This window comes from Borostomias antarcticus, assembly GCF_949987555.1.
Source record: "Borostomias antarcticus genome assembly, chromosome: 10".
In the NCBI taxonomy this organism is placed as follows: domain Eukaryota; kingdom Metazoa; phylum Chordata; class Actinopteri; order Stomiiformes; family Stomiidae; genus Borostomias; species Borostomias antarcticus.
This window is the reverse complement of record NC_140243.1, coordinates 22,906,930-22,924,544: the sequence shown is the minus strand read 5'-3', so window position 1 is coordinate 22,924,544 and position 17,615 is coordinate 22,906,930. Positions and strand designations below refer to the sequence as shown.

The window sequence follows — 17,615 nt, the reverse complement described above, 5'->3', positions numbered from 1 at the left end:
TGCACTCCACCGGCTGATGATTGGAGAGACAGACAGCCGTCAAAGCTCTAGCTGATCACAGATTGATGCCATTCAGATTTTGAATTTCTTTGGTCGTTAATTTGCTGCGTGATCCATTTACGTGCGTGAATGAAGTAAGTCCTGAATAGCATGTAAAAGTTGGAACAGTAAAGTTGCATAGCTACTGTGTGTCCATCAATCTTAACCATGTAGGCTATAGGTTATATGTATAACTTAGTTGTGCCCTATAAGCACTGGTCCAAGATGAACCTGTCAAAATGTTTTTAATACAAAACCTGATGACTGAGAAATATTTGACTCGTGGTCAGTGTCTAACAACTTCACTCCCAACACCACAGCAGACTGTTTGCAGAAAGCACATTCATTGTTTTTGTGCGCTATTTGTTTATTTATTTAAATAAAACTCCACTAGGAAATGACAACTGTCAACAAAGGGCCTCACATCATACTTGACAGTACACAATATTAACATCAACATGGTGACGACTACAGTACTGTATGTTCGTTTCATGACACAAATATAATCAAAAATCTAGATTCCCATTTAGGAGGATGAAGGTTTTCCTGGACTATGTGATACATCTCATCCATTAGGCTGCACCTCTTCACAGGTAGTGATTGAAGATTGTCTCATATTTCTCTTGTTTCCCGGAGGTGACTGGAGGTTCTCCGTTCTGCTTGATGAAGTCCTGAGAACACCAGACAAATCCATGTTTTTCCACCCGACTACAATTTAATTAAAGCATTAAACTGTACATATAGAAATAAAACAAATACTATTGATGAAGTGTTTTTCCTTTGTGAGGTCTCACCTCTAATTCCTCCAATGAGGCACTGCCCTCTTCCACCTTCTGACCAATCCCATGGCTGAAGCTCTTGTAGCGATCCTGCACACAAATAAGTAGGCTACTTCTTACCCTGTTTCCTTACCCATGCACTCGATGCATTCCTGCCCAAATATTTAAAAGCATTTAGTGGCTGTTAACACAGACATTGTGCCTTTCACCAGTTCCCTTCTGACCAAAAACACACACACACACACACACACACACACACACACACACACACACACACACACACGCATGGGGATGCAGCTTAATGTATCGTACTACGTTTAGTTTTCTATCTGGTGGCGCCGTTGCCCCACCACACACAGAGGCAGACCTTCTGAAATACATGACAAAGCTGATTGAGAACCTTGACCATGCCGGTGACCACGCCCTCCTCTATGATGCGGACGGCGTTCCTCAGACCGCGGGCGAAGGCGTCCATGGCGCCAATGTGAGCGATGAACAGGTCCTCCAGGTCCGTTGACTCCCGTCGCACCTTGGCGTCAAAGTTCAGCCCCCCGGGCTGCAGCCCACCCTGCTCAATCACTGTCTGAGGAGGAGGGTTGGTGGGTGGTTAGTTAATTAAGAAGCTCGTTAATTACAGTAGTTAGCTAGGTGGGTAATTAGGTAGGTTTGTAGGTAGGAAATTAGGTAGGTGAGTAAAACGGAGTCTGTCCTGCAAGAGACCCGGAATCCCACCCTGGGCACGCCAAAATGTACAGTATGTTTTTACACAGGAAGGTAAGCAGGTTGGCAGGTATGTACGTAGGTCATTCGGTCAGCTTTGGTCTACTTTTCTTAATGTGAATCTGTTTCTGGGAAACCAACCAACCCCATGAACCCATAAACATCCTGTTTCACCTTCATCACCATAGTTGCGTTCCTAATGTCCATGGGAAACTGGTCCGTGTCCCAGCCCAGGTCAGGAGAGCCCGTGTTGGAGTCAACAGACCCCAGCATACCGAACCTGCCCACCACACAAACAACAATTAGCTATGGTAGAACATCATCTGAGAGACTCAACTGGATTTAGCTACACTTGCATCCAGAGTTTCCCCCTTTGAGGACCGGTTCCATTGGCATTATTTTTCTTAAATATAAATCAAGCACACCCATGCTTCCATGATCCCTTGTTTACATGAGATACCCATCTGAATGCTCTAAAGGTAGGTAGATACAGTAGGTACCTGTAGGTAGCATTGAGCATTTAACTGTACATGGTACCTGTAGCAAACTCTAACCTGTATATGACAAATAAACATTCTTGAGTTCCTTGAATAATGCTGCCCCCCCCTGAACAGGTTTAACAAGAGTTAGTAAACATGAGAGTCGGTCTTCATGGCTAAAGCCTCACGCTGAGGCCATGACAACATCGTGCTCATAGGAGTGTCCAGCCAGAGTGGTGTGGTTGGGCTCGATGTTCAGCTTGAAGTGGCTGTCCAGGCCGAAGTGCTTCAGGAAGCCAATGACACTCATGGCATCTGGAAAACAGGTGAAACACAGTGAAGCACCACAGATGTGTAGGCAGGACATTATTTAGATGGGATCATATAGACAATAAAACACTCAAATCAAGAAAGTATCCACTGCAACTCATTAATATTATGGTTGGTTAATTAAACATCTGTCAACCATCTATAGGGACGCTGAAAATTAAATGTTACTCAGTCAAAGGTGACATGATGGGGATACATAATAACTGCCATATGGATTAACCTGGTGTGCAAATGCTCAGTGGCCTTGTGGTTAGAGTGTCCGCCCTGAGACTGGGAGGTTTTGAGTTCGATCCCCGGCCGAGTCATAAAATTGCCAGGCCATCACTGTAAATAAGAATTTGTTCTTAATGTTGGTTATATAAATAAAATAAAAATACCAAGGACTATAAAAATGGTACCCATTGCCTCCCTGCTTGGCACTCAGCGTCAAGGGTTGGAATTGGGGGGATAAATCACCAAATGATTCCCGAGCACGGCACCGCTGCTGCTCACCGCTCCCCCAGGGAATGGGTCAAATGCGGAGAACAATTTTCACTCAGGTGTGTGACAATCATTGGGACTTTAACCTTTTAACTGTAGCCTCGTAAAAACCATACTGATCACGTGACCTCACACTCCGTTTCACCTCACGGATCAGTCTAGCAACGCTGAAGAGAAATCAATACATGGAAGAGGGGGGTGCCAATGAGTGTCGATCAAAATTATGTGAAAATCTGCAGGGAAAAGCCTTAATCAATAAAGTACAGCATCTACCAACCTCCTCAAAGGCAGCGCCATATTGAGGATTCATATTCAACTAAACTGGACGTTGATTGGACGCGCAAATTTCTCTTCAACATTGCCACTGATCCGTGGAAAGAAGCAGAATGTGAGCGTAATCAGGATGGTCTTATGAGGCTCGTGCAACTGCTGTGCATGATGCAAGGAGTTCAGTCAGAAACCAACCATAGTCATACTGATGCTTGCACGGCTCCTTGGGCTTGGGTTCTGAGGAACTGGCACTTCAAGCCAATCTTCTCCTTGTACTCTGAATATACAAATAAAAAGTTTTCACCCTATGTAACTGCAACAAATCAGACAGTTAAATACCGTCATAGAGGAAATATATTAAAACAACACTGCAACTTACTAACGGCCATTTTGAAGAAGTTGGCCATGTGCTTCAGTTCAGCGGCCACGTCAGTGTTGTGTAAGGATAGGAAGCCCTCCCTGCCGCCCCAGAAGACTGGCCAGATGAAAACACACACAGGGGTGGTGGAACTTGAGAGGGACAGATTAACACCGGTTTAAATCAAGGACGGAATCATTTTGTTCTTGGTTTTTTCTTTTTTTCTTTGTTACTGTACCAAAGTTCTCAGCCCCCAGTTTCTTGGCTACATCCAGTCCTTTCTTCACCTGAGCCCCAGCAAAGGCGAGCACATGGCTGTCAGGGTTGGTGGACGCGCCATTCATGTACCTACAAGTCACAAACATCCACTTCAAAACACCATATAAGAATAGTGAAAAGTCATAGAGAGTTGTCTTCATCTAACAGATCAGCCTTGCGGTGAGAGCTGGAGATGGGTCAGAGTCTGACCGCGGATGGGCGAACAGGTTGCAGGTGACCCAGAGGACTTTGACCCCGGTCCTGTTCTGCAGCTGTAGGGCCAGGTCGGTCATCTCATCCAGGTTCCTGTTGGACTCCTCCAAGCTGGAGCCCTCTGGGGCCATGTCCCTGCAGACAGGCGCGTTTGATTTAACTCAGTTTGCATTTCATAACTGTTCAATTTAGCTTCATTTCAATGGACAAGTGTAATATTTAAGTTCTGTGGGAATAATAACTGAGTCAATCCTAACCAAGAGAGTGGACAGGAAACACTACAACAACAATGAATTGATAAATGTAAAGTAGTTGTATAGTACCTGTCATGAAAGGTGTAATACTTGACCTGGGGGAAAACATGAGCATTAAGAGGATCATACATTACATGACCAGTTGACCATGATCCACAGTATGATGAAGGTACTGTACTGTACTGTATGTGTACTGTATGACACGCTGGAGGTTCACCCACGCCAAGTTTAGTGAAGAACTCAAAAGCAGCTTGGAGTCTCTTCTTGGCTGCTTCCATGGGGGTTCCTTCGTTCCAGGGCCGGAGGAGGGTGGGGAACCCGAAAGGGTCAGCACCTGGAGGGACACGTGAAGCAGTCAACAACACGATAGACATTTAACATGATAGACATTTATCATGATAAACACGTCTGTGTCAGAGAGAGAGAGAGAAGACAGGAGAACACAGACAGATGGAAGAAAGAGAGTATTTCATTACCAGTTCCACAGAAGGTGTGCCAGTAACAGACTGAAAACCTCAGCCAGTCCTCCATCTTTCTGCCCAGCAACACCTGCACAGGTGAACAAGGAGAGGAAAAGGTGGGGAACCTCAAGAATACTGAAACATCATGACTATTGTGTAATTGGAGGATCAGGTACGTATCACGTATGATAGCGTAATCGACACAGTAATCATAGCTATTATGGACCTGTTATTAAAACTGGGCAACTTGGTTTTCGCTTGCGTTAGACCTACTTCTTCTGCATCGTATTGCTTGAAACACAAGACGTCTCGTGGTCCAGCGTTGGGAACATATTGAATCCTCGGAATCCCTGTGCCAATGCGAAACCGTTATAGGCCTACTCAAGATATTGCGCTATTTTCACTCCGTTGTTCACATTGCAAACCACCACACTCAACAAACGTCTGATCATTTACGTTGTTTTCTTTTGACTTAACTTTGTACTCGTACTTTGACAGTATCGCAATTTGCCAATCTGGTGGGCGGTTTTTCAAGAACACTGGAACATTACCAGAACTTTGATCAATTATATTCAGTCATTACCTGCAAAAAAATCTGTCTCCGTTGCCATTTCAAACTTCAAATGTGTAGATTGTCCTGCTCAAATTCAAACACGTCTTACTTGATCCAAAACGCACTATTTGCACTGAAATGCAATGCTTTGACCGCAAGATGTCACTATACACCTAAACAAAACGGCGAAACGTCACCTCATTTTCTGCTTCCTTGTTTTGAACATCGTGGTCTTGTCTTATCTGATGTGCATAAGACTATAATCCCTGTACTTCTTATGTAGGCTAGGTTTCTTCAAACAGGTAGACTTTGGTCGATGGCACATGATATTATTGCAGTCATTCACCTTCAGTTTATTCCATCACGTTCCCTGATTTAACCCTAAAGTTGCCGGATCTACCAAGACAACAAAATAAATCTAGATACTGCACATTTGGGGGGGGCATGTTTGTACAATAGACATTTTAGACATATCCTGGTGCTGCAGATGCATTTTCAATATCTTATGTTTATTTTAATAACAATGGAGCATTTACAAAATATTTGATGCAGAAACATCAACGAACCTAGAAACAAAACAGGACACCATACACACATCCATAAATACATATTTACATACATTCGAGTAGTACACATGATACATCCCAACCTTTGGTCTGGAAACACCGGTGAAGACAACAATCATTCACAACCAAAAATACACTGATGTGCACAGCTGAAGCCCTATATTCTCCTCAGTGCCCTCCACAGCACAGCGCACACAATGACGCTGTTCCCCTTGCATATTATGACACAATGTTTTGCATTCATTAAAAGGATCTTCCAATGAGATATAGCTGTTTATTTCATAAACAACACTAAGTTTGCATAATATAATGGAAGGCAAAACAAATACCACCAAATACCAGGCACTGTAGGATGAGGCACTTGTGCACCTAACAAGACTGGTTTGGCATCATGACGCTTGGCACATGAGGGGCTGTACCATATTGTACAGTACTGCACTGTAGTGTATGAGTGACAGGTGGGGATATGAGAGGGGGACTGTACCGTGTGTGTGTGTGTGTGTGTGTGTGTGTGTGTGTGTGTGTGTAGGCACACACGAGTGAAAAACAGTGAGTGCATGAGTATGTGGGTGTGTTTGTGTGTCTGTCTCGTTGCCTCGTGTGTGTGTGTGTGTGTGTGTGTGTGTGTGTGTGTGTGTGTGTGTGTGTGTGTGAGAGAGAGAGAGAGAGAGAGAGAGGTTGGGAGTTAGAGGAAGAGCCCTATAGTCCATCTGGGTCTATCTGACTGAGCTCTTCACTTTTCTTCTTCTTCCTCTTCCTCTTCTTCTTGGGGCCTATGCAGGGTTTGCACATGCAGCACAGGATGCAAGGGGACGCCAGCAGGAGGAGGGGGGAGGTGATCAGCACAACGACGCTGACCCCCACCAGGATACCCACCACCTGAACACACACACACACACACACACACACACACACACACACACGTTAAAACATGTCACACACGGTACAGTTACAAACAGTGACCAGTCACTGTAGACTATACCTCACAGGCCAAACTCTAACTAACCAACTCTAAATGAGTGGTCATCCCTTAGCCAACCAACAACAGAGATTGATTCTGTGTTTAAAGGTGCAATAGTAAAGATTTCGATGTAGGCTAATCTTTTTTTTTTTTAATTAAAAAACATCCACAGAGCTTTTATGCATAATAAAAGTATTGTTTTCCCCCAAAAAAATTATCCAATATGATTTTTTTTTTTTTTTATGTATGGGAAATTTACATTTTGTTCACCTCTGTCTAAGATGTCTGAGGTTTGCATTCCACCAAATACTGTAGTATTACGACGTTGGTACCACATGTTAAGTTGGGAGGCAGGAGCGATGAGGAGTCCTAATACTTTTGGCTCACAAGCCTCTTTAGAGTTTGTATTTTATTTTTATGATAAATCTACATTGAAACTAGTGAACTAGTTATCTGCACGTAGAGCGGCCAGCTCGCAAGAGCTGGGATCACCAGGTCACTGGTTTCGATCCCCACTCCCCGCATGTGCCGAACTGTCCTTGAGCGAGACACTGAACCCCAAAATCGCTCACATGCGGCACGATGGCGCAGTACCTAGTACTGCTGCCGCACAGCAAGAAGCTCTCTGGGCCTTTCTGGGCAGAGTTTGCACGTTCTCCCCCGTGTTTGCAAGGGTTCCCTCCCAAATATCCCATTAGGAAAAACATGCAGAGCAGACGCTCTTCAGTCTGGCCCCTGACCCATGGATGTATGCCCTGACCACTTGGACTTGGACCCCAGACGTCATGAATGATGGCCGCCCACTGCTCCTGGCTGCCCCTATAGGAGGAGCTAGGGTAGGATAAATGCAGGGAACACCCCCGAAAGTTGCATGTGTGTACCATGCCCCCCCCGAGTCCAGTAATTTAATTTAATTTAACCAACTCTTACTAAAATGGTAATAAGAGGAAGTGCAAACTGACGGCGTTACAGTAAATGATGTAGTAGTAAAATCACTGTCACCTGTGTTCGGTTCCACATGACGGATGCTCTGGAGTGTCCCAGCTTGTTCCTGCATGGCCCTTTATCATAGTGTCTGAGGAATATGTCCCCCTTCAGAGAGAGACAGCAACGCTTACACTCAGAACTGCTTCAGAACCTCCTCAGAAACACAGCAACTACAACTGAAAACAACCAAAAGCTGGTAAAGAGCATTTGTTAACACAATGAAAAAATTGATTGTTGTAGTATGAGATGTGTATTATGTAACGTTAAGAGTAGAGTGAAAAGTGTAGTATCGATACTGGAGTATGTTGTTTAAAATACATTGTGTAGTGAAGATATAGTGTCAAGAGTTTAGAGTGGGAGTGCTGAGTATGGAGTAGGGGATATTTGGAGTATGGACCGTGTGCAGTTCAGAGAAAGGGGAGAGGCTTACGTCCAGGTTCTGCAGACAGTACCAGCAGAATGTGTGCTTGCAGCTTTTACACAGCATCTGAGCACAGCCCTGGTTCCTCTCTATGTACACCCCACACATGGGGCACTGCTTGATGGGCAGCTCTGCATCACTGCAGGCCCGGACCCTGGAGGGAGAGGAGGGGGGGAGAAGGGAGGCGGATGGGGATAGGGGTGGGGGAGTGGAGAGAGCGGAGGGGGAGAAGGACAGGGGAGAACAGAGGGGAGGAGTTGGGGGGGGGGGGGGGGAGAGGATAGAGGGGAGAAGAGGGGTTCAGGGTTAAATCACGGAGGGGCATGTTATAATCTTTATTTAGCACCGTCACAGGCTGCACTAAATTAGGCAATTTATTTTCGGTTGGAGAAGCCATAACAAGCAGCTGACTGTGTGTATCTATAGGTCTCTGTGTACTGGGTTATGGCGCTGGACAGCAAATTACAATTTTTTTGCACATTTCTTTTGCTAAACCGACACAGCAAAAAACAGACCAGACTAGGGCTCGCGTGACGGATGTGTCCAGAGCAGCTCTGTGACCCACATAGTGTGAGGAGGCGGGGCCCCAACGAGGGTCGGAGGTACTGACTGACCTGGTGCCGTCGGAGGAGGAGGAGGAGGGCGAGGTCGCAGGCCGGTGCTCTGGGCAGTAATGCCCGTCCAGCCAGGGCCCTCTGCAGCCGGAGCAGAAGATGGCGCGGCAGGCGGGGCAGGGCACCGACGTGGGCTCGCCCTCCGCGCCGGGCAGCATGGTACACACCGCCTGGCACTCCAGCACCGGGCACCAGGCCTTACTGGGGTCCAGCTGCACCCCTGCAGGGACCGGAGCAGCAGGAGCAGGAGGAGGAGGAGGAGGAGGAGGAGGAGGAGGAGAGGGAGAATGAGAGATTAGAGTAGATAATAAAAGGATATCCTCACCACGCATCAAAGATTAGAGTAGATGTTAGTCATAACGCTTTCACAGGGCATTACAGTACGATTTCCGTATTTGGGACCATAGTAGCATAGATAGATAAAATCCAGATACAGTAGATATGAACTTTAATAATCCCCGTAGGATGAAATTTGGGCGTTTCAGCAGTGGGGAATTACAGCAAAGGTTGGAAATGCGGAATATACATAAGGTATGACTGAGGTGTCTCATCACCAAAACAAACCTTTCAGGTCTCTGCATTTGATGAGAATGAAAGAGTACATATTACAGTATAGCTGATGCTTTCACAGTGACAGTATATGTTTGTATATGGGGTACATACTACATACTACGACTGTTATCCTTCACACAAACAAATGTTTGACAGCAGAGTTGGTCAAGACTCAGTATAACTATTCAACTGCTACTCTTGCAGTTCCAAACACTACTCCCCAGTAAAACTGAAGGCCTTGAAGCTGGAGTTACAATAGCCTCTTGGCTGGACTGGGAACAGGAGGGGAACAACGGCCCCACGATATCCCAGGCATGTAGAGCTTAGCGCCCTCCCAGTGGGGCTGCTTATCACAATCCCTCAGATGGTGCGGGACCTGAAATAGCTCTCCGCTGCTACGCTAATACAACAGAACAGTACCTCGCTCGAACCTCAGCCGATGGTACAGCTCCACCTGATCCGCTGGAGCAAAACAAGCGATCTGTAAATCACAGAAGAACCTGGGATTTTCATTTGAACCTTCATTTCATCTTAACTACTGTAACAGGGAGTCACGCTGTAAAAAAAAAAAAAACTCTCTAAGTAGCTAACACTAACGTTAGCTGCACTGTAGCGAATGTTACCTAGCTACCTGTGCCAGGCACAGATCATGCATTCATGTTAATTCATAAAAAAGTTTCCAATCCTTCACACTGCCATGATGGAAGATTCATTGTGGGTGGGGGACGACATGGTGACTGTGTACTTGTTGCTAGTAAATGTATTGTGTTCTATGGAAACACTGGAATGAAAGAGAAAGGAGGTGCAGGTAGAGAAAAGAGGAGTGTTGCAGAACGGCTGTGCATCACGTTACATGCAGGCGCGCTATTTACCAGTTAACAAGACGTGGTTCATCTTAGGTAGTATAGTGTTGAAAGACTTGGCAAACTTTCAAAGGTTTGCGAACACTTAAGGTCAAATTCATCTTCAAATGATGTCCCAGGCAGGGGTTTAGCCACAAGGTCTGCAGTGTCGTGTCCCCTCGCCCTTCAGTCAGTTCCAGTGGAGTGTTTAGGTTCCCTGAACATATCTGTGACTTTACCTCAGAGTCTAGCAGGGCTCCAGCCCGAGCACAGGCCATGTCAGGACAGGTAACCGGACTGCCCCCTCCCTCCCGGATGGCCAGCTGGACATACTGCTGGAGACACTGGGGGGGGTAGACAAACATGTTAGCTACGATACATTTCCAAAGCCTTTCTGAACAGGATGGAACAGACACGGAATGTGCTCAGTTGATCCAATGACAGGTTATACACACCTTTGACATTTGGATAATATCAACTACTGTAGATGTTTGTTTGTTTGTTTGTAGGTATGTATGTATGTATGTATGTATGTATGTATGTATGTATGTATGTGTGTGTGTGTGTGTGTGTGTGTGTGTGTGTGTGTGTGCGTGCATATGTATGTATGTATGTATGTATGTATGTATGTATGTATGTATGTATGTATGTATGTATGCATGCATGCATGTACAGTATGTATGTACTGTATGCATGTATGTATGTACAATGTATGTATGTATGCATGTATGTGTGTGGGTGGGTGGGTGGGTGGGTGGGTATGTGGCTGGATGGGTATTGTAGTGATCCCGACCACCAGTCAGGAACGAGGGGGACTGTCAAGTGCACCAAGGGCTGGAACATTAGACCCAAGAGTCACACATGAGAGAAGAGAGGCCTACGGGGGCAGATCCAGCCCAAGCACCTGGGACAGGCCGGAAAGATATAATATCTATTACTAAGTGGATCCCTCTAAAAAACAGATGGATGAATAATGAATGGTCGACACACACATGGAACTGACAAGGGCCCGGCTAGCTCTGGGAAAGTGATAAGAACCCCCCCCCCACCCCCCCACATCCGGCTCAGGCCTGGCGCTTATCAGAAGTGCAGGAATCAAAGGAGCTGTGTTGGAAGGACTGCCTGAGAAACAACAACAGCATTTAGTGTGTAAAGATGTGAATAACAGGCTTAAAAGTAGAAGTTGTAATCAATTAGTAACACTGCTTAGAGTTGAATATCATTTATTGGAAATGTAATCACTTAAAGTAGAAGTAGACATTTATAAGTCATGTATCTGTTCTTAGTCAAGATCAATTATGTAACCTTGTATACGTGTGAGACAGTAATGACAATGTAATGATTGGAGAATGTATCCATGTATCAACTGTTTGAGTATATAGGTAATGCTTAAAGTAGGATATTTAATAAGATGTTAATTAGACATTTATTCTGTGATGTCCTGCTGTGGGTGAGAGAGATAAGATGTTGAATGCAGGGATTGTTAATCTGCCAGGGAGGAGAGAAGGACTGTGTTCATCCGAAGAGACGTGACATCAACACCCTGCCCACCTGGAAGGAGGTTCAAAAAACAGCTTGTGAGGAGGGAGAGGCACTTCTTTCCATCAACAGAGGAATGGAGGAAGTCAGAATTCTTTCCATCAACAGAGGAATGGAGGAAGTCAGAATTCTTCCCATCAACAGAGGAATGGAGGAAGTCAGAATTCTTCCGATCAACAGAGGAATGGAGGAAGTCAGACTTTTCTTTCCATCAACAGAGGTGTGGAAGAAGTCAGAGGCTGGAGACCTGGGAGCTATTCTCTTTCATGTTTTTCTTTTGTAACCTGTATTTTTCATGTAACTGGATTATCTGTATAACTTATGTATAACATCACATTTTATATAAAGATGTTTACCCTTGCATCAGATATGTTCTCCTCGCCTTTATTGGTTTGGTGAGTATTGATATATCTTGCTTGAGTCATTGAATTGATGATGAGATTTAGCTTAAAGATCTGACAGCAGGGAAATTAGGCCCGTCCGCCCAGGTGGACTAAAGAGGGTCTAACCTGGGCCTTTCCTCCGGAGAGGGAGGTTGAAGAGGAATGCATGTGTGTGAGTTGACACTGAGGAGTTGACCTTTGACCTTTGAGCACGAACAGAGGTCTAAATCAAGTGGCACCACTCTGACAGAGAGAGTGCATTGGAGCACACACACTTTTGGGAGAGAGAATTGTGAGAAGCATTTTAAGAGGCTGTGACTGATTGACTCATGTGATGGTAGTTTAAGCAATAACATATTAGATTCATGAGCCACGGATAACAATAAAAACCTGGTGGTGAGGTTCTATAAGCTGTGGTAGGGACTTCACATAATAGGCCATCACCTTGAGGTCAATAGGTCAGCAGCCTACTCTTCAACAGGTATTATCAAGTCTACCTCTGTCCATTGCATTTTGATATTGAGCTCGCCACTCGCACATTTTGGAAAAATCGTTTTTTGATGGCAGTATCGTCCTCAGAAGCGTGCACTCGACAAACACATTCAGCGGATTTCACACAATACAGTCCAGCTTGGTTCTAGGTTCAAAACTCTTTATATAAGGATTTTCTGAAATGTCAGTGAATGAAGTGAAATTCACTTACTGAACAGAAACAATTAATAAAAGTGGGCGGTCACTGTTGCGCTCTATGAGGAGCAAGTTGGCACCTGGCCCGAGTGCTAGTTAGTCTAGTCTAGTCTAGTCTAGTCTAGTCTGTATTCTATATTCATCTGTCAGCTTTTGTCAGCTGCACTAACCAAAAACTTAAACTTGACTCGTAACTTTGACTTGACTGTAAACGCTGACATAATCATAACGTTGACATAACATAATCAAGCCGCCAAAGTGTGGTGAGTCTGTTCGTGCAGGCCCTGTGTTTTGTTAAACAGATGAGGACTAGGCAGACCTGCCCCTCCGGCTCATCAGAGGCAGAGAGGGGGAGGAGGAGGGGGGGGCAGATCAGGTGTATTCTCTCTCTGGAGCTAAACTGGCAACCGGGTTCTTTAGTTCACAGTATTGTCTCTCTCTGTCTTTGACCTTGCGTTAGGCTGACCTCTAACAGCAGCAGCTCAGGCCAGGCTGACGCCAGACAGGCACAGATTAACACCTGCCAGGAGCAGCCAAGAGAAGCCTCTCTCTGTGTGTGTGTGTGTGTGTGTGTGTGTGTGTGTGTATGTCTCTTTCTCTCTCTCTCTCTATGTCTCTCTCTATCTCTCTCTCTCTCTGTGTGTCTCTCTCTCTCTCTGTCTCTCTCTCTCTGTGTGTCTCTCTCTCTCTCTCTCTCTCTCTCTCTTTGTGTTTGTCTGTCTGTTTGGGCATCCCTCTCTGTTTAAATATATGATAAACATGTAACAGGATGTAAAAGAAATATCATGTGATAGACAATAATAGAATAGACATTTAGAATTGTCAAGGAATGCTGTACATGTTACAGTGCAGCTCTTATAGAACATAAACATCATACAGACAGATAGATTGATCGATGGATAGATAGATAGATAGATAGATAGATAGATAGATAGATAGATAGATAGATAGATAGATAGATAGATAGATAGATAGATAGATAGATAGATAGATAGATAGATAGATGAGGTGAGACCTAATGCCCAAGAGCTGCTGATATATTAATAAGAGTAAGATCGGCAGATTATGACACTTTGATCATTTGGAAGACGTTTAATAATTATATATTTTAATTATACAGTATCTTTGTGTGAACAAAATGTATATTCTCTCAAAAAGTGTTTTAGCTGACTAAAAGGGGATCCTTGCTCAGATTTTCTTTTGCAATTCATAGCTAATTCTTCATTGTAATAAGATTCATTGCACCTCATGATATTCACTGTCAGTGAAGACAAGGTCAGTCATTTTCCAGATAGAAAGATAATAGTTCTACAGTATACATTAAAATATAAAAATTAAAATACATATACATTAACATAATAATTAAGACAAATATCAACAAGTTAAGCATTTTGTTTCACATTTGATTTAAAAACAAATGACTTTGCGACCTTTAGCTGGGTAGTCTACTGCACCAGTGGTGGCTGGTGGATGGGCCAGTATGCAGGGTCACATGATCATCACTGTGCCCTGTTCTGTTCTGTAACTCTGGGTGTCCTCACCACCTCCTCACCTCACCTGACCTACCAGCTCTCTCCTCTGCTCCGTCAGATTTGGGGAAAAAAAGTCTAAAAATATCTTTCCCTTTATTTTGCATATGATGCAGTTCTTGCCTATTGTAAACAAAACATTCAACATTTTGAAAAATAGACGGAAGAACGAGTTTAGCTGGTGACAGCTGGTACAGTGATGTTCATGTGATACTGAAGCACTGAGGCATGTCGAGCACGTAGGCCTCGCTTTCCACAGCACCACGAGATCAGTTTGTTTACAGATTCTAGTTGTACTGTACATATGAGGATGTGAAAACCCCTTTTACGTTCATGAAGTAAATTACAAATCCTCATTCAATCAGCCATTCTTCAACAGTCTAATGAGAAATAGTCCTGTGCTGAGGTTTTTTTAAGACACTTTTTTTAAGGCCTTTTATTTGGTTAAATTAATTTTAAGACCTTTTAAGAAGCCGCGGATACGCTGCAGATGGGAGACAGTACTTTATTAATCCCAGGGGGAAATTGTATCGTGGTTTTTAGGAAACCTCCATCTCATTTTCAAAAAGAATATGAATATACTGCAGAAGAGATATGTTACAGACATATATCATACAGTAATAAAATGTAGAAGCAAAAAAAAAAAGAAGAATATTAGAATAGAACACAAGAACTGCATTCAACTCATTTTCAAGGAAAGCTGTGTGCATGTGATGTTTACCAATCTGACAGATAAACTTCCTTGACCACCGAGTCATATGGACACGCTCGAACAAGAATAATCTTTGTTAACTACAAAACAGTCATTTCATACAGTCTCATTTGCCGTGGGGTGTGACAGTCTACTTACCGGAGTACAGAAGACACAGTCACAGGTGTGCAGTTTACTGGTCTTCACAGAGGGCTGCTCGCTAAGGCACAGCTTGCAGTATATGGCAGACTGGGGCGCCCTGGCCTCCTCTCGGGCTGGGGCTGAGGCTAGGGAGGGGGCTGGAGAGAGGGCTGGAGAGGGGGTTCTGGTGGAAAGAGTACTGTTGGCCATGGTGGAGTCTGAGTCTCAGTCAGCTAGCTAACTTCTAGCTGCTCTTAGCCCTTCTGATGAGGGGAGACTGGTGTGATGTCCTCCATGTTCCTGCTGGGTTGAGGAGAAAACACACACACACACACACACACAGGTGAACACACATACACAAAGTCAGCAGTCTCATCATATCATGTACAGCAGTGAGGACTAGAAACTGACTGACACGTTATTAGTTCCTGTTATTAGAGAAACAGAAGCAATTCGCCTACACTTCCTTCGCTGTGTCAACATTATCACTGTGTGTGTGTGTGTGTGTGTGTGTGTGTGTGTGTGTGTGTGTGTGTGTGTGTGTGTGTGTGTGGAGGTGGGGGGGGTGGGGGGCGGGGGTGCCTTGCATTCATTTCTGCACTGTCATGGTGAAAGCAGGACTGCATTGCGTGGGTCCAGAACAGGGAAGGACAGACGTTTCAACACAATGCCGGCACTGTCTGCCTCTCCTCGCCGGTCCAGACGAGAGCAGGTACCGTGTATAAACTGGTGATATAATAAAACAGACTGCTTTGCATGGAGATACAATAGGCCTTTATCAGTTCCCATGTAAACACGGGCCATTACACACTCACTGGGGAATTTCCCAAGCATCCTGGTTTCCCCCACTTTCCAGGATCGGAGAGTTAATGCAATTTTGCAACAGTGAAAATTTAACCAGTTACTGGTTTCACTTTGACTATTACAAACTTGCATTAACGTCTCAATCCTGGAAGAAGTGCATAGGGGGAGAGGCTTGTCAAGTTGCAAACAGTGATTGACTCAGCCATTGATGAGCAGTGGGCAGGGGTAAGAAAGAGGGCTTTCAAACGGGGATTCAAAACAATGAATGAGTTTATCATGATAGGGCTATTAATCAACCAAGAGGCCTTAGCCTATATTCATAGAAGGCTTGACTCTGTATTGAGTTGGCTCTAGTATACCGTCAATGCCTGGCACACTGTTGTTGGCATGCTGCATGGATCAAGGTCTAGATGGCATTCCAACCAGGCAGTGATCAAAGCCTCATTGTCCCCCACACAAGGAGATACGCAAAACCAGATCAGTTCCGTGAATAGTTCCCATACGTATTTGTAAGGAGGCAGTTGTGTGGCCTATGTGTTCTGTGTGTGTGTGTGCGAGAGAGAGAGAGAGAGAGAGAGAGAGTGTGTGTGTGTGTGTGTGTGTGTGTGTGTGTGTGTGTGTGTGTGTGTGTGTGTGTGTGTGTGAGAGAGAGAGAGAGAGAGAGAGAGAGAGAGAGAGAGAGAGCATGATCCACACACACACTCTCTAAATATCTGCATGAGTATTTATTTTGTCGGACTTCTCCCATAAAATACCCACCCGATCCACGAAAGTATGATTATAGTAGGCCCTCATTAATCTTCTAGGAACTCACAGTCAAGTAGGCTACCCCTGATCACATCATGCTCCCTAATTCTGAAGGCAACTACCAATAGCCTAGGTGAATAAAGTATAGCTACTGTTGGTCAACTTGAAGCCCCAATCAGCAAAGATTGACTGGAAGTTTGACACTGCATCTGCATAGACTGCATTGCCAAGGTTATGCAGTGAGGTGGTCAACATTGGAATTCTGCAATCGTTTCATCGAATGTGTGTGTGTGTGTGTGTGTGTGTGTGTGTGTGTGTGTGTGTGTGTGTAATTGGCATATAGAATATACATTGAATGACAACGTTCAGAAAATGTATATGAGAGAGAGAGAGAGAGAGAGAGAGAGAGAGAGAGACAGACAGAGAGAGAGACAGACAGACAGAGACAGAGAGAGAGACTCAGCCTACCTTCCTGGTCGACCACTGCGCGAGCTGCTTCCTTCCAGATCCACAGCCGCAGTGCTTTCGCTCTGACACAGACTCATCTGTTGATGCACAGCAGTCCGGACACAGGACACCTCCGCTCAACACGATGTTGATAAGCACCGCCTATCCCTTATCTGATATCTTCAACAGCTTATCGAATATTCTATTCCGTTGCTACAGAAACGCACGGAGTAAATAGCTCATGGCTTGTTTGTTGGCAAATGTGCCTCTGTATAGTGGTGGGGTGGGAACAGGCAGCCCCAGGCTACGAACCTCCTACTGCTTTGCTAACAAGGAAGTGGAGGGCTTGTTGGAGCTGCTCTCTGCTGCCCCCTCCTGGCGGGTTTAAGCCCGCCATGGAAACCAAACTAAACACAATGCCTAGGCATTCCATTCCATGGCAACCAAAGGCCAGGAGCCAATGACATAGCTTGTTTATGAAGTATAAATTAGGCTTTAGGCCTTCTTAGG

At 44.7% G+C, this 17,615-nt stretch overlaps 2 protein-coding genes across 2 annotated transcripts; both read right to left on the bottom strand.

Moving 5' to 3' along the window:
• Window positions 1-400: 400 nt before the first annotated feature.
• On the bottom strand, window positions 401-5,293 carry LOC311314064 (uncharacterized protein). The gene is given in 15 exon segments (XM_084444366.1): window positions 401-710; window positions 834-908; window positions 1,219-1,401; window positions 1,713-1,818; window positions 2,206-2,332; window positions 3,293-3,336; window positions 3,338-3,374; window positions 3,477-3,572; window positions 3,694-3,803; window positions 3,924-4,061; window positions 4,250-4,275; window positions 4,402-4,514; window positions 4,657-4,729; window positions 4,915-4,991; window positions 5,225-5,293. Coding segments are annotated over 15 exon segments (1,317 nt in total). The 5' UTR covers window positions 5,253-5,293; the 3' UTR covers window positions 401-626.
• A 1,166-nt stretch (window positions 5,294-6,459) lies between these two features.
• On the bottom strand, window positions 6,460-17,190 carry rnf144b (ring finger protein 144B; the record flags this gene model as incomplete). Its single annotated transcript, XM_084444629.1, has 8 exons — window positions 17,127-17,190; window positions 15,126-15,410; window positions 10,377-10,481; window positions 9,716-9,776; window positions 8,744-8,963; window positions 8,139-8,283; window positions 7,724-7,813; window positions 6,460-6,639 (listed from the first exon to the last, which is right to left on the bottom strand). The coding sequence occupies exons 2-8, from the start codon at window positions 15,315-15,317 to the stop codon at window positions 6,460-6,462; spliced, it is 993 nt and encodes a 330-aa protein (XP_084300755.1). The 5' UTR covers window positions 15,318-15,410; window positions 17,127-17,190.
• Between the last annotated feature and the right edge of the window lie 425 nt (window positions 17,191-17,615).